At 34.8% G+C, this 25,063-nt stretch overlaps 1 protein-coding gene across 1 annotated transcript in view; it reads left to right on the forward strand.

Moving 5' to 3' along the window:
- The first annotated feature begins 5,527 nt into the window (after positions 1-5,527).
- LOC134750548 (homeotic protein empty spiracles-like) overlaps positions 5,528-25,063 on the forward strand; it is a 54,702-nt gene continuing 35,166 nt past the window's right edge. The window contains exon 1 of the mRNA XM_063685750.1: positions 5,528-6,713. Coding sequence (XP_063541820.1) covers positions 6,260-6,713 — 454 coding nt within the window. The 5' untranslated portion in view covers positions 5,528-6,259. The remainder of the gene's footprint in view (positions 6,714-25,063) is intronic.

Genomic DNA, 25,063 nt, shown 5'->3' on the forward strand with positions numbered 1-25,063 from the left:
ATGTACGCTGCCATCTGTGTGTTTGACATTGATTGTCACCCTTTAAACATAACAAATTTTGCAATACATTGCGTCTTAGAATAAACTTTAAAGTGTAATAAAAATCAAAACACAAGTTATTTTTAAAAGTTGCTGAACTGATGTTGGTCAGTTTGAGGAGTACAGCCTACAACTTAATTTATTGCTCCTGTTACATGAAACACCCGGTATAAGTGAAGTAGACAAATTATATCAATTCATTTAATTCATGTATTTAAGAACTCAATGATTTAGTTATAGTAGTTACCGTATCGTATATATATATAATAAAACAGATAGGTGTACCTGAGTAGTTTAATAATAAAGTTTTCTTTTGTACATGATCCTGGGATCTTAAAATTTGATTATAAAAATTCTTCCAGAATCGAATTAATCTATACCTACCAATTATTTAAAAATATATAATTACTTACATATATAATGGGGAAGGAGTTGTCAAAATGTCTTAATTACCTACCAAAGTTTGGTTTGTTCCAGATGTGTGATCATATAAAAATGATAATACTTCACCACACTAATCCCCAGTCCCCACACACTATCACCAAATTAAATAAAATAAATATTGAATGTAAATTAAGAGCTTAACTTACTTACTTGTTCTTGTTAACCCACCCAACTACTAGTTAACCCCCTCCCCCCCACCCCCACCGGGGCGCGACCTCCGACTATCTCAAGCTGAAGTACCCAATCATTAGCAGCCACTTTATTTGCTGTAGTCTGCGGTTGCAGGTGATAAAACTCCCGTGATTAGGGGGGAAAAGCGTAAACTCGTAGGCAATCATTTGATGGTACGGAATTGGGGCATGGTGTAGGGATAGGGATGGCGCGTGTACCGGTACCTATTGGGACCTATTCAACATTCTTAGACACTGGTACTTTCACATTGCATTAAGTAAGAGTCACCAGAACCTACAATAGCTCCCATACAATAGAAGTTACGCTCTCATTTTAAAACGACATGCTTATATTACATGAAGCTTGGAATGATTTTAGTTGCAAAAAAATGTTATAAAAAGAAATGGAGCGAGTAGAAGTTTTGTAATGTAAAACTTCTACACGTTCTAATTTCTTAGTATTTCAGAATGTCGATTTTAAATGAGAGCATAACTTGGATTATGCTCTTAACTGAAAACGATCGGCTGTTTTTTTATGTCAATAGTAATGAAATGTTTGTCATATCCAAGTTTTGGACCACGAAAGCCCCGCGGGTCATACGTAGTCAAATATTTGGAAAACCATGAAACTTTTGGGATTTTTTTATAATTTTGACAGTTTCCCCTATTAGAGACTTATGTTACAGCAAACCTCACTGAGACCAGTTGGTGCTTTGGTGATGGTAATAATACCTTAAAACTAGCACACGTAATACTATAAAAAATATATCTTAAAACTAAAAACTACAAACCACGTTATGATTAGGTACACATTAGGTACCTACTTATGACTGCAGGCTGCGATGCATTACGCACCTGCATTGCCAGGGAGCCGACCGACCGCGGAACCGCCGGAAATTGACACCCAGGCCAAAACTCCTCCTTGGTGAACAAAACTTTATTTGTTTAGTAGTACCTACCTAAAGTATCTAATCGCGCGCGAAATTGTAATACCTAAATACTGCGATAAATGTTCAACGGTAAGTAAGCCGATGCAAATGTGGTACATTTGCACAGCTACAAAACCGGGACAACTTTGTTTGCCCTACCGGTATATCGGCTGGTTTCACCATTGAGATGAGTATTCAAATGCGGCCACGACGTGATAATATGATATCGAGGTTTAGCCACACTACCTAGTACCTACCCAGTACCCATTGTGTGTACCGGACTACCGGTACCTAACTACCGGTACGTCGGTCCTCACTGTAATCGAATGGTTTCACCATTGGCCGAGTATTCAAATGCGGCCACGACGTGATAATATGATATCGAGGTTTAGCCACACTACCTAGTACCTACCCAGTACCCATTGTGTGTACCGGACTACCGGTACCTAACTACCGGTACGTCGGTCCTCACTGTAATCGAATGGTTTCACCATTGAGCTGAGTATTCAAATGCGGTCACGACGCGATAATGTGATGCTATCGAGGCTCTTATAGCTACACCTTTGGGCTTGTTTGTTCTTTCAATAATCAGACAATAGGTACATATATTATTGTTAGGTATGTAAAGTGGAGTTCAATAGAAATGGCAAATAATGTATGTAAGGTCCTTAGAGCATGTAAGGTCAATGTGGTATTATGGATGGCTTTATCCACATGATAAAGAACAAGTGAAAGAGTTTGTATATCTGGGAACATTATTCACTAGGGACGGTAAGCATGATAAAGATATTGAAAGGAGAGTGAGTGCTGGAAATCGCGTGAATGGGGCACTTTTATGAGCAGCCAGAAGGTGTCGCAAAAGGCACGGTTGGCTGTGCATAGAGGGGTGCTGGTGCTTACACTTATGTATGGTAGCGAAAGTTGGGTATGGCAGAAGAGGCATCAGAGCCAAGTGAATGCAGTGGAAATGAGAGCGTTGAGAAGTGTGTGTGGTGTGAGATTACAAGATAGAATTAGGAACAGTGTGATAAGGGAAAAGTGTGGACTGAGCGAAGATGTAGTGACAAAAATTGAGAAAGGTATGTTGAGATGGTTTGGACACGTGGAAAGAATGAGTGAAAGAAGGCTAACAAAGAGAGTGTATAAGGGAGAGGTAGAAACGGGAGATGGAAGGGGCAGACCTCGGCGGACTTTCTCTGATCAGATCGGGGAAATCCTGAAGAAAGGCCAGGTCAAGAGCACCCTAAACCGCCGAGCGTGTATGAGGAATGTTATGAAAGTGAAGGAAGCGAAAGAGGTATGTCAGGATCGTAGCAAGTGGAAATCCGTGGTCTCTGCCTACCCCTCCGGGAAATAGGCGTGATTATATGTGTGTATGTATGTATGTATAAAATAAGCCACTTTTTAATACCACGCAATTGAAAGAAACATACCTACATTGATAAACGCTGCTAAATGATTATTCGCTAAATAGGTGCACGACTGGTGCTGCCCTCATTTAGTGGGGTTTTCTACGTTAAATCTTATGGGGTGATATTAGTTCCAACGGCTGCCGCTAGCATTAATGTTTGAGATTCTATGTAAGGTAACAAGGCCTACCTAACTTCAAATCTTTTTAAATCGTTATTTATTAAATATACATATTAGATTTTATTAAAGCTCAGGTAATAAAGCTCCTTGTAAATTTAGACCAATATGCAAATAAAATATGTATTCATGCCTCTCAATTTTTACTATTAGAATTAAAAAAATACATCGCGTACTATGGTAGGCTGGGAGCATAATAAAGCCAGGTACCTAGTTTACTAGTTTATTAAGGCCTTGCCTTGCCCATTTTTATGAGTGAAATCTTGAAAAATGTTTCAGTAATTAGTATAGAAAACTATTATAGATATTTAAAACTTTTTTCACTTTTTTAGGGTTTACGTAATTAATTTTATAATAAATAAATTACTTTTATTGCAGGTATATTCAGATAATACGTGTTACGTTTATTATCATTCTAGGTAAACTTACAGTGAAATGCATTCTGATTAGAAAATAATTACTAAATTGGAACATTGTATTAAAATTATATGAATATTTCGGTGCGTCGCATATTAAGTTTTGTTGAATGCTTAATTCTCATATTTAGTAATAGCGTTTTTTTCTTACTAATTTTATAAAAAGTACAAGTGGTTAAATGAAGTGCGAAGTTCTTATAGATATCTATATTAAAATGTCCTACTAAACTGATTCTTATTAGAAAAGTCTTGGCCACTTCTTCTAAACAAAGTCTGATCGCATATTTCCAATTAGATTTTATTGGTCTTTATTTGGACTCTAAATGCATTTAACCTCTATTAAATTATTAGGTACATAACTGTTTAGGTATGTACCTACGTCTGCAATAATATCTTACACAAGGACGCGAAAAAAACCGGCACAAGTACTTATCTTAGTTGTATTAGAGCTACAAGATCGTGCTGACTGTACCAAAAAACAATTTACGCCGTTTTTCTACCTTTTACTTACATGGGTGTTTGAGTGCTCGCTATAGAACTCAATGCCTACCAGCTTGCCTAACAGTGTTCAGATATTTGTCTAATTTTATTTGATACCATGGAGAAATGCAGAGGTTGACCTAAAAATGCGTCTACATTTTTTTTGTGGAATATTATTCTTACATTTTCAAAATCTCATTAAAATTCAAACTAAAATTATCAAGAAAACGTATTACCTTTAAAAAAAACTCCTTTGGTTTTGATACATAAACGCAAACGTTTGTAAAATTATCAACAATATGCATACTATAAACAAATCGTTGTATCTTCACTTAATATAACATACAATGATACGGAGGCTCTGCTTGTAAAATTAGTTAGTTTTATTTTAGGTTTAAAAAGAGAAAATGAAAACTTTAACTATTTCAGCCGCTAGTTTAGGAAATGATTATTTAAGAACGTTAACAGTTTTTGAATAAATACTAATAGTTACGTCGTAATGGTGAATGAAAAAGGAAGCATTTTGCAAAATACGCTCGTTTGTAGGAATAAGGCCTCTTAAGAAGTATTTTAGTTACTTTTCGAAGCTTGCAGAAATACCGAAACCATTCTGTATTTCTCTTTTATATGTATATTATGTAGTTTAAGTAAGGTATGGCACTATATTAGGTACTGTAAACTGGTCTCCCACGATACAGGTCTGGCCTAGAGCCGGAACCTGCAATTTTTGTATAACCACACTGCTATGCACATTACTATTAATTTATTTATTTATTATTATTCGGAGATCTAACAGCTGTTAACATGTCTATAGGTTTTATAAATATGATACAAAAAGCCAATTACAGGTTCACAATTGGTGGTTAGCACAATAGTATTAATACCTTCTCTTATCTCTGTGTAACTTTTCTTTTTGTGTAGTGTTTCTACTTGAAATAAAAACAAACAAAAATACTTATTTTTTGAAATAATTTAATTTGTTCTAATTCTTAATTCTAAAGCCTGGTTCACATTTGTCTGAAGTGTCGTGTTGTGTTGCGTCGTGACGCATATCGGTTTCATACATTTAATATGGTTGCATTCATATTTGTCTAATGCACGCTGCGTCAGATAAATGTGCACGCAATCATATTAAATGTATGAAACCGATATGCGTCACGACACAACACAATACGACACAACAGACAAATGTAATATGGGCCTAATACTATTGTAAATAGTAGTTTGTTATTTGATTAAGTACCTATAAGATTGCTGCGTCCTTGCAGGGTCCATAACTAACATGTACGCAATCAATTGTCTTTTAATAGGTAGATAATTAGGTAGGTACCTAACATATTTTTCTTGTTGTAGGTACCTACATTCACGACGTAATTTATCTAAAATGTAAAGTACCTAATGAAATATACCTATAATGGCAGAACGCATACATTTACCAAACAATAACTAATCAGTGATTAGTAATCACAGTCGTACAGCGCTACAAAACACAAAACAATTTTAATTAAAAAATCAAACTATTTACCCAAACACTATTTAGTTTATAATAGCGTAAAATTTGCGTGAAATTCAATCCTTATCGCGTTTCATTAAAAAATAATTCAACAATATGAGGGTTTATATTATCAACGATAAAAATAATTAGAAATGCCAAAATGGCGGGCCGGGCGCTGCAAATTAATTGTTTCTAAGAGAAATCGCTGAAAAATTCTTTATCTCGCGGTATTAACTTAATAAACTATCGGAGTTAATTAAAGTGTATTATTTCGAATGCGGAGGCAGCGGGCCCAAAACGAGCGAGCCCAATCTGGGCCTTAATTGATTGGTAACCCGACCAAAATGCGATGCGGAACCTTCCCCGGCGCCGCCTCGCGCCGACTGACGCCTGCACCCGGCAGGCTTACACGCAAGCTCCCGGCTCCAACCGCCCATCGCGAAAGCATTCCAAATTCAAACACAACCTCCCCGATCTACCAAACCAATGAAAACGCGCCGCTTCAAATTTCAAATGCAGCTCTACGCCCATTGGAAAACGCCGACCAATCGCTCGCGCGGCATCCATGTTCGTTATTTTTTCCCTCGCCGGGCGTCGGGCGCGGTAGTCATTCGGCCGCGCGCCGCGTTGGCGTTCGTATCGCGCGTCACCATGGATTGTGCTCTGTGACAGTGCTAAGTGTTTGTGACTCGTGAAAGCATGATGCCTCTCGCACCGACCCCTGTGCTGGCGGTGCCGTCGAAGCCAAAGATCGGTTTTAGTATAGACAGTATAGTGGGAGGCGGGCCGCCGAAGCACGCGTCGCCGCCGCTTGCGAGTCCGGGGTCCCCGTCGCCGGTGGCGTCTCCTAGGACGCCTAGGAGTCCGTCTCCTAGGCCTCTGCTGCGGCCTAGCGCATTGCCAGCAGTGTTTCCGTCGCCGGAGTTGAAGAGGCTGCCTTATTTAGAAGCGCAGAGTCATCACCAGCAGTTCCTGGCGCACTTCCAGGGTGCAGCATTGGCGGCTGCCCTCGCGCACCAGCAGCAAGGGTTCGGCGCGCCGCTACCCCCGCACCCGCCGCCGCACCCCTCGCCTGTACCTCGAGAGTCGTACCAGCTCTACCCCTGGCTTATCAACAGACATGGAAGGATATTTCCGCATAGGTTTCCTGGGGGTAAGTTTCTAATTTTGTTACTATTACCTAAAGGTCAGAGACCATACCTAATTCAGCTTTACCAAGTAAAGTGATTTTTATGTATACTTAATATATCAGACCTAGACAGAATACATACCTATATGAAACTCTACCAAAATCTGATTTAATTTTAAATAAGTTGTACCATCGTTACTTACAATCGGTTCTAATTTTCTTACTAGACTTGCTTAACCCCTCAAGTCCTACACAATGTCAAAAACTTTTAAGTTTTTATTTTTAGACATTTTGAATGAAATCTCTTGTGCGATACAGAGTTAAGTAATTTTTCTGCCGTCGCCGACTAGACATCGCGCGCGGGACCCGCGAGGTTAAGAGGAAATGGGACGGCCTCTTCTCCATACAAACGTTATCGCCATTTTCCGTAGATTTTCAAAAATTAAACGTAGGGGCATAGCTGTGGTTGATATCAAAGAGCATATAATAAGATAGAGCGGTACTGTCATAGTAAATGTTGTACTCACTGTAAATTCACTGCCATCTATCGACATACTTTAGAACTAAAATGAAGATTTATAAAAATACGTTAAAAAAATATGGATAAATGTTTTTATTTTTTTTATTTTATTTAACAATTTTAATCAGGCAACAAGGCCCATAATACGAATACCTTACAGACTAACATATTTGCATTAATTATTTTTATATGATTTTGACCCATGTTCTTTCACTGATATGCGTTAAAATTATAAATAACAAACGAAACCGTCAACGCCCTCTATACGAGAGTAGGCCAAAGGTAGTAGCGACATCTGATCGAGAATCAAATTTTCGTGATTTTCGAGGCACGTTTTTTCCTTAGACTGTATCCATATTACGGAGTTATATCTATCTTTGTTGATATACAACAAATTGTGTCAAAATATTGTAAATTAAGTTAATATCCAGAAAGGAAAATGAGGACTACCTGCGTTTGTATGAAAAGGCCATTTCGTGCGGGTCCTCCACTTTCGTTTTAACCGACGAACTTATAAAAATACCTTGAAAATAACAAAAGCTAAAAATTATAGTTACGTTGATCTATCTAGAAACATGTGTTCATATGTAATTTTAATTTTTTTTTTTATCAGAGCGAAGGCGTTTATTAACAGGCTCATATTTTATAATTCATATTAAAATAATGATAATTCAGTGATAATAATTCAATTCAATTCATAAACAATTAACTAAACTAAAACTACTATAAAACTAAAAATCTAAATCTAAAATGGGCCCCCGTGGCATGGTGCCGAGGATGCTGGCAGCATTTCCTCGCTGGATCGCTATGCTCAAGCGTTGGGCGAGGAAGCTGCCAGCTCTCTTATCTCCGGTCCCATCCACCAGCCGTTTCGCCAATTGCCGGTATAGGCCCTGTGCTGCGGGGCCCCACGGACCAAGAGTCTCGACTCCAAATGCAACAAAGTTGTAGTTGGTGTCGAGACTCCCGTATTTGCGCTTTTTGAGGGCCTCGGCCGCCTCCGCTGCCGCGCCGGCTTTGTGTGTATTTTAAATTTTAGTTTAAACGATTTCATTTGGAGACGAATTGTTCCCTTGTGTTTATGGTGAAATAGGTACCGAATTGCGTCGCGTAACTCGCGTAACATGGGTTATGTTCTAAGAACAAATTAAATTATTTTCTATGAAAATATTTTAACATTTTTTTCTTCGTATATGACATTTATTTCAGTTTATAGGTGTCAAAAATAAATTTTATTGGAACAAATTAAATAAAAATATAGGAACAAAACTTATAAACTAAACGTAACTAAAATATACTACCTATCCTAAACCTTAACTAAAATAAAAATTCACCCCTCGGTAAGGTGCCGTAGATGCTGGCAGCATTACCCCGCTGAATTGCAATACTAATGCGCTGTGCGAGGAAGCTGCCAGCTCTACGATCCCCAGTCACATCCACAGTTTATAGGTTATGTTTTATGTTGTTCAATAAAAAAAGCTAATAAATGAAGAGGCTGATGATCTAAATAATGACTACTGACCTATGGGTGGATTAAAATTAAAAATAACATTAGCGTATCTATGTATCCTTACTTTCCTTAGGTTAAACCATGGTTAACCCTTAAACTTTTGATTGAATCGAGATTTAATTAATTTGATATGATCCCTATTTGTATGTTACTATTTATAAAAAATGTAGAAAAATACATTCATATCTGTACTCATATCTGTACTCCTAGCATGTAAGTGAATTGGTTTTAAACTGTAAACTTACATTGTTTCCAATAAATAATAATAATAATAAAAATAATAATAATTAGGTATAGCATTTAACCGACAAGGTGTTCGTTAATTAGGGTTACCTAGTATTAACACTAGGTACCAATTTATTACCTATATTACCTATCTCTATAGATACGCACCTATTGTTTATTATCGCTTAGAGATTAGAGTAAATTAATTTTTTTAAGTATCAGAATACAGTGCCTTGGTAAGTAGGTAGGTAGATAGTACAACTAATATAATATATTTATAAGTACTACTAAAAATAGGAATAGTTAATTGCAACATTAAGTACCTAGTCGGTATTTAATTATTGCTATTAACTATTGGTAACTAGTATATTTTCATCGTCGCTTAAAGATATGCGAAATTAAGTAGGTATAAACTGATTTTAAAAACTTTCGGATTAGGATGGTCACCGCGTGCGCTTAAGCTAAAAATATTTAATTTATGATTTGGCACTATTTCACATAACATCTAAATTTAAACGTTTTATCAGTTAATCATAGGGAAAAAAAGTTTTTTTTTATATTTACTTAAATACTAAACGATATTGACGTTAACACGCGAAAGTGTGTAAATTCACTAAACAACTATTTAGCTTAGAAGTGTCAATTTTACATTTATTAGACAAAGGGCAGACCAGTCCCACGCTATCTGTCAAGTTCTGTCAAACCCAAAGGCCAGCGTGGCAGCTGCGTCTTGATTTCCACTTAATTGCCTGGTCAAGCCTTGACAGTTGACAGGTCGAGCAACTTATTAATTTGCTAAACGGGTGAACTGTCAAATTAAAGTTATGTTGTTAAATCATATACATTTAATCTCTCTCTCTCTCTCTCTCATATACATTTATAAAGTTCTAAGAAATATTCCATGCATTTTGACAAGCAGAAATGATTTGGCTGTTTATTTTCTGAAAATCTTTGACAGAACGATCCCACTTTTTTTTAATCGTGATTTCAATCGCTTTAAAAAAAATTCGTATTAACTTAAAAATTTCTTATTTTATATTGAGTCTGTTGTTTATTATTATTTCTTTTCTTTATTTGTTTCTTTATTGCACCATTATTGTCAATCCTTTCTCTCATTATTGTCAACTAATTTTACGTGGGTAGGTATTATAACAAAGTTGCATCAACAACTATAACTTTTATAGGTACTGTTATCGTTTAATCTTTTTTATTTACCTACTCCTATTTGTTAAAAACGGGTCTGTATTGGTTCCCATAAAGTTTTAAGTCATAATGTATTGTTTGTCAGCATTTTCGTTAGTCATAATTTGGTTTTTCTCAGAAACGCGTAACTTTTCAGGATTGCCATAAAACAAACCTAACCTAACCTATCTATAGGATAACCTTACGAAAATCCTGTAAAGTTAACGGTTTCAGAATTAATGATAATATGACAATCATTACAAGTGCAATTGTATATTGTGAGATAAATAAATCATATCATATCATATCATATCATTACATTATGACTTTCAATAATTATGTCAAACATCCGGTTAAAAACATACAAAACAATATTTTCCGTGTTTTGTTACTTTCTGTACATAATTCAAGTGAATAGAAAAGAAAAAACCGGCCAAGTGCGAGCCGGGCTCGCGCACGAAGGGTTCCGTATCATTACGGAAAAAACAGCAAAAAAATCACATTTGTTGTATGGGAGCCCCATTTAAATATTTATATTATTCTGTTTTTAGTATTTGTTGTTATAGCGGCAACAGAAATACATCATCTGTGAAAATTTCAACTGTCTAGCTATCACGGTTCATGAGATACAGCCTGGTGACAGACAAACAGACGGACAGACGGACGGACAGACGGACAGCGGAGTCTTAGTAATAGGGTCCCGTTTTTACCCTTTGGGTACGGAACCCTAAAAAATCTCTACATCGTTCTTTGCCCGCTGTAATTCCTATAGAAACAGTAGGGGGTGCGACGGATTGATGTGAAACTTCACACCCCCTACCAATCCAACAAATATTCTTCTTGTGGCAAAAATGCTGGGCCTCGACGCAAATTTTTATCGATATCGATATTTTATATCACTCGGTTTTTCTGCTCTTTTCGGGCGCCTACCAGTTTATTGTATTTTTTTAAGATCGTTTTTGCCAATAACCTTCAGAGTAAACTAATTATCAATGCCTGTATACAAACTATACTGACCTATACCACAAGAAATAGGTACGTAACTGCCGCTGTTGACTCAGCTACCATCTAAACCTTAACCCGACTCTAGCAAAGACAAGTAGGTAATGTGTTTTTCTTTTATGAATCAACAAATTATAGCATCTCGACAGGAAGTCGTATTTTAGATCTCCAGCGGATATTTTCTTAGGAGAAGTAGTTAAGCGGCAGGCACTCGATAAATACTTAGCCACTGGGTAAATACAGGCGTGGCTACTTGAAATTCTCTTCTATAAATAGGCTTGAAATTAGTCCGGTTGTTACTGAGATGTGTTGCTGCGGATAATATTTACAGGTGTAACTAAAGGATCATCTACATTTTTCATATACCCATTTCATATACCTAATTATGCAAAGTTTTGTAGCATAATTGTATGTACAGTCAAGGGCATAAATATATATAGATTCCCAAAGTTTCAAAAATATGTGTACGCTCTTAGACCTTAGACAATAAAGTCGTGTTCACATATTTTTAAGCCATTTGTCTGGATCAATATTTTTGTCTTCGAATGTACCTAGTCATCATTTGATGTTTACCTAATGATAATTTAATTTGGCAATATGTTTAAGCATCTACGTAACGTAAGTTTTAAAATGCAACATTTCTCTAAACTAAACCATTATTAGTTTAATTTCAAATTCAGCTTGTAAGTACATTATTAGGGCAAAGATTTATTTTATCTCTTACGGTAGTATAATTTCCCAATCGTAACACACCTACCTTACCTACTAACCGTATTAAATCAGTATCTATTATTCACTTCACCCAAGTATCAATTAAATTTATCTCTGACTATAAACGTACAGTTAAAATGAGCTTACGCTTATTCAATGTAATTAACCGTAGGTTTATCTCAAACGGCTCATTAATCCTTCACCGACTTACAAACTTAAAAAAAAAGAACATCTCAAAACACCAGCGTTTACGATAACGTTATCTCTGGTCTGTCGGCGCTTGTTTAAAAAAATAAAAAAGTAATCCGGGAACGTTTGAATTCAGAACGTCCTTTTTCGAAAAAGGAACAGTGTCGTTTTGTTTGTCCTGATCGCGGTTTTTGAAATAAGTTAATTGGCTTTACTTTGGCGTATTTTAACCGAACAACTTTGTATAGGATCTTAAAAGGTTTAACGGATTGTAGGATAACTCAGTCCATTTAAAAAAACGTTACTGGGCACTCTTTATGTTTTTTAATCCGATCGTCTTAATTGTCCGTTATAGAATTCATTTAGCTCATTACCTTTCGGGTTTATTATTTTTAGGTATCTAAGTATAAGATAGCTTATTTGCCTGGATAAACAAACTTAATTTCAGTAAAAGAAGCTATAGGTACAACAAGATATTAGATACAATTGCGATATTGTAACCTCAAAATGATACCATATTTCATACGCATAAACTGCAAAAACAATAAATCATTCAACAATGTTGCTAATTATGAGACAATTAAGTTATCTGCTCATAATTACGCTTAATAGTGCGATAGTCACATTGTAACGGTTTTTGTGGCAAAACGTCGCAAGCGCGTGAGTGACACTCCGTTATGTTACGTTTTCGTTGTAAACGGTATTGAATCGAGGTTATCGCTAAGTTATGAAATCTTCGTCCTAATAGCGCGGGATCAAGTGTCACGAGTCAGAATAACATCTTTATTGCTTTTAAATTATCTGTTTGGTTTATTAACGAAATATATTTTTTTGTAAGAATGGTTAATTAGATAGAAATGAAGCTCATATCTTTGTTTTTATTAACCTATTTCATACTTATCAACTCTGCCTACTATTACATTGTTGCAGCTGAAAAAAACACGACTTAAGTACCAACTTAAGTGATGTGTGCTCATATGTGATAGGTGGGCGTTTTCTAAAATAAATATTCAAAACCTGATTCTCACAGATCCTGGTGTTTTTGGGTTCTTTCAACTCAGAATCACTAGCATATTCAATCCTGATGATAAAAAAGTGACCCAAAAATTTGTACGAAAATTGTACGTTCCACTACGTCACGCACATACAAGTGAAACATTTTAGTACACTAAAACGTGACGTAATAGAATGGACGTTTTGGAACATCTTTTTTTAATGGAGAATGCTGTCGATTCCGAGTAGAATGAGCCCAAGAATGTCCAGATTTGAAAGAATCAGGTTTTCAATATTTATTTTAGAATACGTCCAAGTATGTTTATCACTGATATCGGATATTCGCAGTACGCAGCGCTTTCTTCGTAGAAACATAAAGTAAAATGAAACTCAATGAGAGAATTACCCACATCTATGCCGATATGTAAGTATGTAGGTACCTAATATCCACAAGTACATAGAGTTCATTTGACAATGATAAATGAATACTTTACATTATATTGCAACAATTGAACAGAATTAACTCCACTAACTAAGCCATTTGTTACACCAGTTATTCGTAACCAGTAGCAATAAAAATCAAATTATCCACCCCTCGAAACGGCAGCCATTATCCACGCACCACCCCTCCCCTCCCCTCCCTAATTCCTTCGGATCAAAAGCAAATATTATGTGACAAATAAGCAATAACGAAACTCACCCTCTATAACAACAATATTTTTATGAACCGTCAGAAAAAAAACAGTTCATTTTAATTAAACTGGCTTAACGCGTCCGTCAGAAACGGTTTAAAAAATGTTTTAAAAAGTTAAGCGCTCTGACAAAGGTCTTTTGTGAACGGAACGCCCGCGATTATCAACCGACGCCATTGTTGTTCGAAATTTGATTGTTCCGTAGTGCGGAGCCTGGACCATCGATGTTTTCTATCTGATTTAGGTCTGTTCCTCTAAGTTACTAGAGGCAGTTTAAGTATACAATATTGCTAATTATGACCTTACCTTATTTCTTTACCTTTTGATTAAAATGTTTGATAGTAATTATAAAATAATAACTAGAAACTAGAAATAAAGAATACTGTCTTATGTAGATATACCCTAAGTATCAATAGAGCAACCGCATAATACAATGTTAGTTCGATTAGGAGTAGCATAAAAATTTAACGTATAACCGTTATAGAGAGAAGCGACATTAAAGTTTTATGTTAATTATAAGATACTTAGTTACAATATGAAAATACTACAAGATAAGATCTTTACACACTTGTCTATTTTAATTAACCGCTCATACTAAAAGTAAATTTGATTACCAATTGTAACCCCTCCCCCGGCACATATTGTCTAACTAATCAAGCATATAATGTCCTGTTTGTCCTACAATCATAATTAAAGATCCCATCATGTAATTTACGCATAAATTATGACTCGCTATAAAACTTTATAACCTCTAAGTGCCAATTGTGTCTGTATAAAGAGTCGATAATCGATATCGATAGATTGCGTCACCGTCACGGCGCTATCTCGTTAGAACGTCACATTTCTTAATTACGCGATTGTTGTGGATGTTTTTTAACAGTATTCGTCTGAAAGATTTGAATGGCGGGTAATTGTGTGTAATTTGAGCTACTTTGTTGGTGCTACTGGCTTGAGCGGGGCACACACACACACACACACGCACACAACAATACACACACGAACACAAGTTTGACGTTCATCGCTCATTAAGGCGGTGACAGACAAATCTTTTGATAAAATATAGTTTAAGTAATTTTATTCATTTTTTTAGGGTATGCTGGTCAGTCTCAGCGCAGCTGAAATAAAAAATGTATATGTTCTAATTCTAAATCACATGATTTTGATCCCGGGACCAATAATAAAATAGCAACATTTAACATGCATTCGATTCAGATGATATTAGATTATATTATATTATATTCGATACATATTACATTTTGCGATATGATTTAAACATTCTTTGAAAATTTTTTAAAACTTAATATTTGTTAAAACGTCGCTTTTCAACACACCTATTCTAGATTTTTTGGTACCAACCTATTGTGTTAACTATTTCGTTTTGTCCGGGTCCTTCTATTATTAGGTACAATAATGTGATTAAAAAAACGTACAACCAAATTGAGAACCTACTGCTTTTGAAATCTTGAAGGCGGTTAAATATACACTAGCAGCTCTTGGAGCTGATGCGTGTTAATGTAGTAAATCAGTTTAAAATTTCTTCTTCTTTCTCTTTCTTAAATATTGTCATTAATTTACTTGTTCATAAATTTTGTCATTAAATTGTATAATCTTAGTTTCAGTTTTAGTTTGTAATTGCCTTGTTAATTTACGAATGTGCATGTACTGCATGTTGTTTCTCTCAGAGCAATAATTGTGTTACCTGTAAGTGGAAACTGTTCTGGCTGTTGTGTCAACTCAATTTGTTAAACTATATGTGTGATTATATGCTGTTTGTTTCCCTTTGCAATAAATAAAAAAAAATAAAAAAATATTACGATGGGTACCTACTACCTACTCAATTAATGACTTTTAATAAGATGTCTCTAAGGTTACCAGTGTGTAACCAGCTTAACCAACCGGTTCATCTATTTCCAATCTCGTGTGTACTGTACTGGACTTAAAAAACCGGACAAGTGGGAGTCGGACTCGCCCATCGCGGGGTTCCGTACTTTTTAGTATTTGTTGTTATAGCGGCAACAGTAATACATCATCTGTGAAAATTTCAACTGTCTAGCTATCACGGTTCATGAGATACAGCCTGGTGACAGACAGACAGACGGACAGACAGACAGACGGAAGGACGGAAAGACGGACAGACGGAAAGATTGACAGACGGACAGACGGAAAGACGGAAAGACGGACAGACGGACAGCGGAGTCTTAGTAACAGGGTCCCGTTTTTACCCTTTGGGTACGGAACCCTAAAAACGGACAATTGATCCCCTTTGTCCGACCATCTTGATCAGTAGTTAGAAGTGATTTATCATTAAAGATAATTGTGATTAATTTATCTTCCTCGTTGAGATGCTAACAAGGTCTGATGAAACTTTAGCGTTCTTGGTTGATACGACTTTTATCACGAGGTCCTAGATATGTTATGATTAGTTTGAAAAGCTTGCGTCATAAACATTTACTGGATTTTTCATTTCTACGCAAGTCTAGGGTGCTGTCGTAGGATGTCTAGCCTAATTTACCTACTGAATTCCATATGACATAGTCATTTTCAAAATTACCCCGATTTCGGAGTAACACCAATGGGCTAAATAGTCCTCACACCGACCGAATGCGAATTAGACCATAGTTTTACTTAGTAATTACTTTTAGTTAGTTCCCTTTTTATAGTAAAACAAACACGTACACATAAAACTAAAGAAACACACTAAAACTAACTAGAAAATACACATTATCTATACTAAATCGCACTCATGCAATGTTTATAAATAATCATAATATACGTTCACTTTTGCGCATTTCAATTATCTTTTACCGGAAGCGTTATACTAGATCTGTGTTTATATATGTTTTTTAATTTAATTTAATTTAATTGATTTTATTTATTTATTTGTGAATTCCATTTTAATTGGTTTTAATAATTTATTGCGAATTTTGATTGTATTAATTTAATTTATTGTAAAAAAAATTCCATTCATTTAATTTATTGTAAATTTTTAAATTAATTTAATTTAATTAGTATTTTAAATATTAACAATAGATTTTAAGTCACCATATACCTAACACCAATGGATCCTAGTTATCTTAATAAAGAAATTATAAATTAAAAAAAAAAAAATTAAATAACTATTTACTTATGTCAAATATATGAGGCATTTTCTATGAAAAGGAACCTTATTGTCGATGGCGCTTACGCCGCACAGCGTCGCGCCGTCGCGCGGCATTGTATTTATATCGGAGCATCGTTAATAATGGCGTAAGCGCTATCGACAATAAGGTCCCTTTTTATAGAAAATACCACATAGATTAGATTAGATTAGATATATTTATTTTACAACATATGATTACAGTACAAATTACATTAATGTCAATTTATAAGAATCTACATTGTGATCGTCAGAAATAAATTTAAATAATAGCAAAATAATCCAAATAAATTAATTTCATTAAATGTTACATACATATATGTAAATGTTGTATTTGACAACCCAAAACACACACATAAGAAACGATTTTGGCTCCAAAACTAATTGTAAGAAACGTAGTTAGCACATTTTTACGACTCAGCTTTAATGATTGGTAGGCGTAAGACACGGGTTATAATTAGCCTCGTTAGAGCAATTAAAAAGGGTTTGTTTGAGGAAATTATACTTGGTTTATTTTGAAGTTTGGAAGCTTTAAATTGTGCCTCACGGCGGTTAAGTGGGCGATTACTTTTCTAATTCGGAGCTTTTTAAATAATTATTATTAAACAAGTTTCGTTTTGTTGTAATTATTTAGTATTGGTTCCTACCAACTACCTACTCGATACTCGTGTCTTTGAGTCTAAACTTGAAGAGATTTCTACGCGACTCTGCGCTTAAAAAACTTCCGTCGTATGTATCCAGGGCGAAGTCCTTTATTGAGTCATTTCGAGTCAGTTAAAGTCCTTTATTGATGTTTTCTGATTTTTAAGGATTCTTTTAGCACTGGCGTCGCGATTTTGTCCTACGACAAGCTTAAGGCGGTTCCCTGAGCCAGAAGGCGAAAAATCTCCTTATATGATCCTGTTTTTCTAAGAGGCGTCGATATTTGTAGACGTGGAAAAAATATATGTTGTTCTTGACTATATTATCTTTAATATCATAGCTTCCGATACACGAATTATGACACTTCGCTCGATACAATTAATTCCCAAAGTAACCTCTAACTCGGACTTTTAATCCAACTTTACTCGGTTATTTATTATGTTATACTATAGACAAAAAAAGAAGAAAAAACAATCTTAAATAGTAATTTCATAGCTTTCGAATTTCGATATTGTAGGGTAACGTTTTTAAAATAAATAAAAATCGACAAAATTCGAACAAAATTGACACTTGGCGCGCATGATCTTTCCCGTTCTTTTTCTTGCGAAATGTGACAGACAGCGGCAAACCGATGGAACGGCCTTAAGAAAGAGGGTAAGATCTGCCAGATTATATGTGCCATAGGGTACTTATTGTCGGTTGTCAGTAAGGCGCTATTTCCATACAGCTTCAATTTGAAATCAACCTTATTGACAAGCGACCTTTAGGTTGAAAATGTCTCATATAATCAGTAAGTAAGCATAATTTCTTTTTTGCGCAGTAAAAGTTACTATGTATTTCTCAAAAGGTCACAAGTTACTATGTATTTCTAGTAATTATACGCAGTGCCCGAAATTACTTCAGTTTTGACTCTATTTTATAATGAAACTATAACTTTGTTACTACCTATACTAGGTATTTTTTTATATCTATTTTGAGATAATGCATTATATTTCACCTTTAACTTACCCGAATGTCTTCCGACACTATTAATAAAATTTCGGAAGACAAACAACATTAGTAATCCTATTTTGACGGCTCGCCGCATTCTCCATACAAACGATATTAATTAATGATCTACCAATGATGCGACTGTAACTTGATAGTCATTTGTTATATTTTATCATTGGGAATGGAAGAGAAGCAGCTGTTTGCGAAGCAATGATTATCATTAGCATTGTTTATGTTTTTATGAGTCAAATACATTCCAGAAAAAGGTCACTCGGTATATGGACAAACATCAAAAGTTAATGACCTGTATCACGTCTTTCTTATTTGAGTCTCAAGTACCTACTAAAAAAATGTATCCCGGTTTCAAAAATTGGCTTTTGATTTTTTTAAGTTTGCTATGTTTACAGGAAAGACTAGACTCCAACGAGTTAAGCGTAAAATAAAATGTGTATGACCCTTATAACAGATCTAAAATTCGTCATAGGGATTTCATTGCGTAGGTTTTAAGACAAATTAGAAAATATCGCCTCAGTTTTTACGTCTAAAATATCCCGTATAGGTAGTAATTAACTTGCTTTGTTTTGAGATTTGGTTAGTATACATCAAATTAGGTAAAGCTATTTTCCATTATGTCAATATCCAGAGGAAAATGGGGACTACATTTGTATGGAAAAGCGGTCGTATGACCATGAGCCTTATAACAGATCTAAAATTCGTCATAGGGATTTTATTGCGTAGGTTTTAAGACAAATTAGAAAATATCACCTAAGTTTTTACGTCTAAAATATCCCGTATAGGTAATTAACAGTTCTTTCATTTCCATTATGATGTCAAATAATATTGAATCTGAAGTGCCATTCATGTTATGACATTACGACATTTTCACAATGACACTTTCACACAAATTGTTAAACTGATTCCGCTAAATGTCATAACCCTCATTAAAGTTCTTTATTTTCAATTCTGTCACAAGACTCACAAGTTTACGAAATTATTTAATTGCTCACTAAATTATATTTTTTATCGCTTACAATATGATTAAACGAAAATAAAATAATTACACATGATGTGTCTTTATGGCCACAGATAACATTTAAAAGCTTTTTATTTCGATATAGACTTATTTATGCCAGAAATATGTTGGACTTATGCCTTTTTTATTTAACAGTTTCAACGCCAAGCTATCGTACGCGGCGCGTCATAGTGAACCTTGTCGGGATGCATGAAGGTTTATATTAAGCTGAATCCGCGCGCGTCAGTTGATGTCTTCGACGGTCAAGGGTTAGGAAATAAATGTGTTATTTTGTATTAAAAGGGATTTTATTACCATTGGCACTTAAGTCGGCAAGCTTCGCTTTAATATTAAAGTGTTGTTGGTAAGGATGTAAGCGCCTGCTGAAGTGAGGTACCTTTTTAAATACGACACATTTCATGTCGCTGTAAATTAAAAATATTGTCGGTGTTCAAGCAAAATGTACGGTTGCAGGTGAATTAAAGTTAAATATCATGTTAAATATTTACCTTTTTAGGGTTCCGTAGCCAAATGGCAAAAAACGGAACCCTTATAGATTCGTCATGTCTGTCTGTCCGTCCGTATGTCACAGCCACTTTTCTCTGAAACTATAAGAACTATACTGTTGAAACTTGGTTAGTAGATGTATTCTGTGAACCGCATTAAGAATTTCACATAAAAATAGAAAAAAAAATTTTTTTGGGGGTTCCCCATACTTGGAACTGAAACTCAAATTTTTTTTTCATCAAACCCATACGTGTGGGGTATCTATGGATAGGTCTTCAAAAATGATATTGAGGTTTCTAATATATATTTTTTCTAAACTGAATAATTTGCGCGAGAGACACTTCCAAAGTGGTAAAATGTGTGTCCCCCTCCCCCCACCTGTAACTTCTAAAATAAGAGAATGATAAAACTGAAAAAATATATGATGTACATTACCATGCAAACTTCCACCGAAAATTGGTTTGAACGAGATCTAGTAAGTAGTTTTTTTTAATACGTCATAAATCGTAATCCGCAATTTACCTTTCACTCATGTTTCACATAAAAAATAAAATTAAAATTAAAATTAAGTAATGTACGGAACCCTCGGTGCTCGAGTCCGACTCACACTGGGCCGGTTTTAAATTATGTTAGTAGGAGTATACGTACAGAGTATTTTGATTGTTGAAAGCCTTGCATTGCAGATCGTTGCAGATCGAGTTGACTCTCCATTTGTGAGGCACTGGTTGTCATTGCACGCACCATTGTCTCAAAAATGGGTTAAATAATAAGTCTTGTATTAATTAATTTATGAGGGACATGTAATTACGCGACCATGACATTCGATTTAAATTTAGTTTATTTGAAATTCTATATGAATCATATTTTATTTATTTCTTAATTTTTATTCTTTTATTCTTGACATGTTTCCTGTAAGTTAGTTAATATTTAAGTAATACATATTTAACATTTTAATTTTTAAGTTTGTATTTTAATTTTAATTGATTTTTTTATGTTTCAAAGCTTTTATAAGCCATGTTGTTGCTTGAATTAAATGAATAAAATACAATTGCAATTATGTAATTTTAATTGACCTGCAGAGACAGGCAGATTAATTCAATGTGTTATAAAACCTTAGGCATTTGTTTTTATTTTATTTTTCCTAAGTGTATATCACGTACACAAATAAATAAATAAACCATTTATTTCGACCATCTTAGGATCATTTCAACAAATAATAATAACAAGTCAAGTGGAATAAAATAATAAAAAAAATACACGAATACCCTATTTAGGAGAATTGATATCCAATTTTTATATTTTTAATACTAAATTAATTTATAATTTCCGCTGTACATTAAGTTACGCAATTACGCATGTGCGCTAGCGTTACCAATACAATTCGCATTCAATTTTTTTTCAATTTCAGCGGCCAGAGAATTGATCCCTGTAATTATAATAATTATTATTATAAATACTTGCGTGACTTTGCAGGTCGTTAATTTGTACAATCTGTTAAGAGGTAAGTGGTCGATCGCGATCGCACGTCACCGATTCACCATACAAACAGTTCCTATTTTTCTCTCTGGATATTAACATAATGGATTTTTACGCAATTTGATATATGTGTATAATACAGCTACGTGTTTGGTTTGATTTTTTTGAATTATTCAATTATTATAGCTACAAGTTAGAAGCTACCAAAATTTGTTATCGATGGATTTTTTTTCGCTTTTGTCTTATAATAAAAAAGTCACTTTGTTTGACTAGCTTCGTTTTGAGATTTGGTTAGTTTACATCAAATTAGGTAAAACTATTTTCTATTATGTCAATATCCAGAGAGGAAAATGGAGACTACATTTGTATGGAAAAGCGGTCGTCTACTATCCTCTTAAAGTTTTAATTGGAAGTTAACAACACACACACTTATCATAGAGATAAGTTAATTTATGTTTCTAGTGACGCTTTCTAGGGGTTATCTACTAATGGTTATAAGTAATATGTTCTTAGAAATTTTAAATTATATGTCACTAACGAATATGATGATTTTGATGATAATATAATGTAGCTAGTTAATTTACAAGTTAATGGATGTAATGAGTTTCATAAAATGTAATAAATGTAGGGGAGAGGCGGTGGTGGCCGAGTGGATATGACGTCCGACTTTTAATCCGGGGGTCACGGGTGCAAACCCTGACTTATAGCTTCTACTGTTGACGTGTTGACTGTACCGATAATAACTGTTTCTTACCTTTGACGTAAAAAAAGATACTTTTCCAAAGAAATGATGTACTGTAGATTATAGAATAATGAATATCTAAATAAGGCTACCTGGTAGACGTCCGTGTGTTCGTCACTGTCCTAGTGACGTGTCCAAATTTCATAATTAAAATTGAAAATGGAACATTACAATGGATATAATTTATTTGAAACAACACAATCTTAAAATTGCGCCACTGAAAATACTACTAACGTAAACATACTAAAAACAATGCGAAGCAGGTAGTCTGAAAAGATGGCGGGCATAAAAACAGAATTAGAATTATTTCAAAAACAGATAGTATGGGAACTTAGATTAATGAGGAATGTATGCAACTTAAACTTTAAACCATAAATAAACAGACAGGCGACAAGGAGTGAGAAGTTTGATGTGTGAGAAGATGATGTTTTAGTTTGTTTTTAAATTAAAAAAGTGAAGCTGCTTTTTTTATTGGCGGAGGAATATTATTCCAACATCGCGTTGCAGCATACTGGAAGCTGCCATGAAATCTAGCCGAACTGTATCGCAGGCAGATAAGGCGGGAGGCATGTCTTTCGAGCATTTGAGAAAATGTAAATTTTGGTATAAATGACAGCAGTGTCATATATTGGGCATTAGCAATTATTAGCATGTCGAATACTGGTACGCTTACATTACGTACTACATAGTAATTACAAAGGGCAATATTTTTTTTTGCAGTCGTAATAACACTATTTATAAATTAGAATATAATGAGTTAGCTTTGCTTTACATAAATTACTTATGCAAAATACTTTAATTACTCACACAAATTACTTACATGAGTCTATAAAAATAAAAGAACAAAAATAGTTTCTACTGTTCATAAAAATTAACGGTACTAGTACTACCTAATAGAGCCCTATGTATAAACTTTTAAATAAGGGTTCCGTTTTTTGCCATTTGGCTACGGAACCTTAAAAATGTCTGTTTCATACATTCCAGCTGATGTGATGCCGCTGATTTCTATGGGTATAACCTGACCTGTAAAATTGTAAATGTGTAGTTATAATATCATTGTTAATCTAAAGTTTATTATTTAATCTTAAACGTAATCGTTAAATGATGCTTAATAATCCCAATCGCGTGTTATTTCCCCGCTAAAGGCTAATTATCAAGTAATAGCCATAATACGTGAAACTGCGATTACGGACAGACAGACGGACAGCTGAGGTTGCTGTAATGATACTGTTTAACTATTGTTATTGCTTTAATTACGCTACCCTTCTTATATTACGACACGAAACGGTTTTTAATATATCGTAATAGATAGCAATGTGCGAAAGGGAATTTTTAAAAATTGCATATTCCTTCTGAAATGTTCTTGGTATTTTTTCTCACGTTTACTGCCTTTCTTACAGTTAGTTTCGATTTCTATGGCACTTGAAAAAGAAGCCAATGAGTGACGTATATAAGTAAATATTAAATGAAACAGTCGTCAACAGTTAAGGACATTGAGTAATAATTGTCTAACACTAGCACATACACACTAACACTGTTACCTATGTTTAAAATAAATCATTTGAGTTTGAGTTTTGAGTCTAATTTGAACAGGGACTTGAACAGGGAACAAACTAAGTGGAAACTCCCATGAGAATATTCTTATGAAATTTTCCAGAAATTCTAGAATTTAGAGAATGTCCTTTAAGCTCTACAACTTGCACATTGCTGGTAATAGATAATGTATTAGAAAATAAGGTTTTGGCAAAAAAATTACTTTTTTCATAGGCAACAATACTCATCGAGACAATTCTCAAAACCCCAAACACAATTTGATTTCGTTGTTTTATCACAAAGTTCCTACGGCCACCTCCTGCCTCCATCATCAGAACAGCTCGAAGGTATCATAATATTGCATTGTCACCCGACTTACATATGTATGCAAATTTTCAGCTTCATTGGAAGTCGGGAAGTGGGTCAAATTTAACCCGTACAAATATACATAGTTACATATACCTATAGATACATACATTGCAAGTTAATAAAAAGCTCGTAATGAAGTAAATAATAATTTATTATATTACGATAATACCTACAACACAAACATTTCTTGTGTAATTTTGTTTTTATTCAGTAAAGGAATTTATATAAATAATATTTTAAGAAATATAGATAAATAGATTTTACTTTTTTTTTACATTTGCATGTTGCTGTTACGGCTGAATACAGTATTGTTTATAATTATTTTGTAATACCTTTATATACCTACGAATTCTTGTAAATATAGGTTTTACGTTTCTATTCTATTCTACATATTATTATATTATATAATAGCTTAGGCCCCAGGCTCCCGTGAGCCGTGGCAAAATGCCGGGACAACGCGAGGAAGATGATGACTGTTGCATATGTATGTGTGCTCACGCACACACCCACCGCGCTAACTTACGAATACACGTCAGTACGCTAACAGCAAGCAGTAGTTTCACTTGTCTCACCCCACGTATCAATCACTGGCGACGACTACCCACATAGAAGAAAAAGATAAAATAACGAAAGATGTCTGGTGCTACTTTCGGCTTATTGTCTCCGTTCGACCACACTACCCAGTCTTGGGAGACGTACAAAGGACGTATTGCGCAGTGGTTCATCGCGAACGATATTGACAACACCAAAGATGCCGGGGGGAAAAAGAGACGAGCGATCCTCCTTAGCGCACTCAATGACGGCACGTACAAGCTTGCAACGGACCTTGCGTTACCGAAACAGCTGCAGAGCGTGCCATACGAAGATATCGTCAAGCTGCTGGACGATCACTTCACTCCGAAACGCTGTGGATTCAGTGAGCGGTACAAATTTTACGCGGCTA

This window comes from Cydia strobilella, chromosome 20, assembly GCF_947568885.1.
Source record: "Cydia strobilella chromosome 20, ilCydStro3.1, whole genome shotgun sequence".
NCBI classification, from domain to species: Eukaryota; Metazoa; Arthropoda; class Insecta; order Lepidoptera; family Tortricidae; genus Cydia; species Cydia strobilella.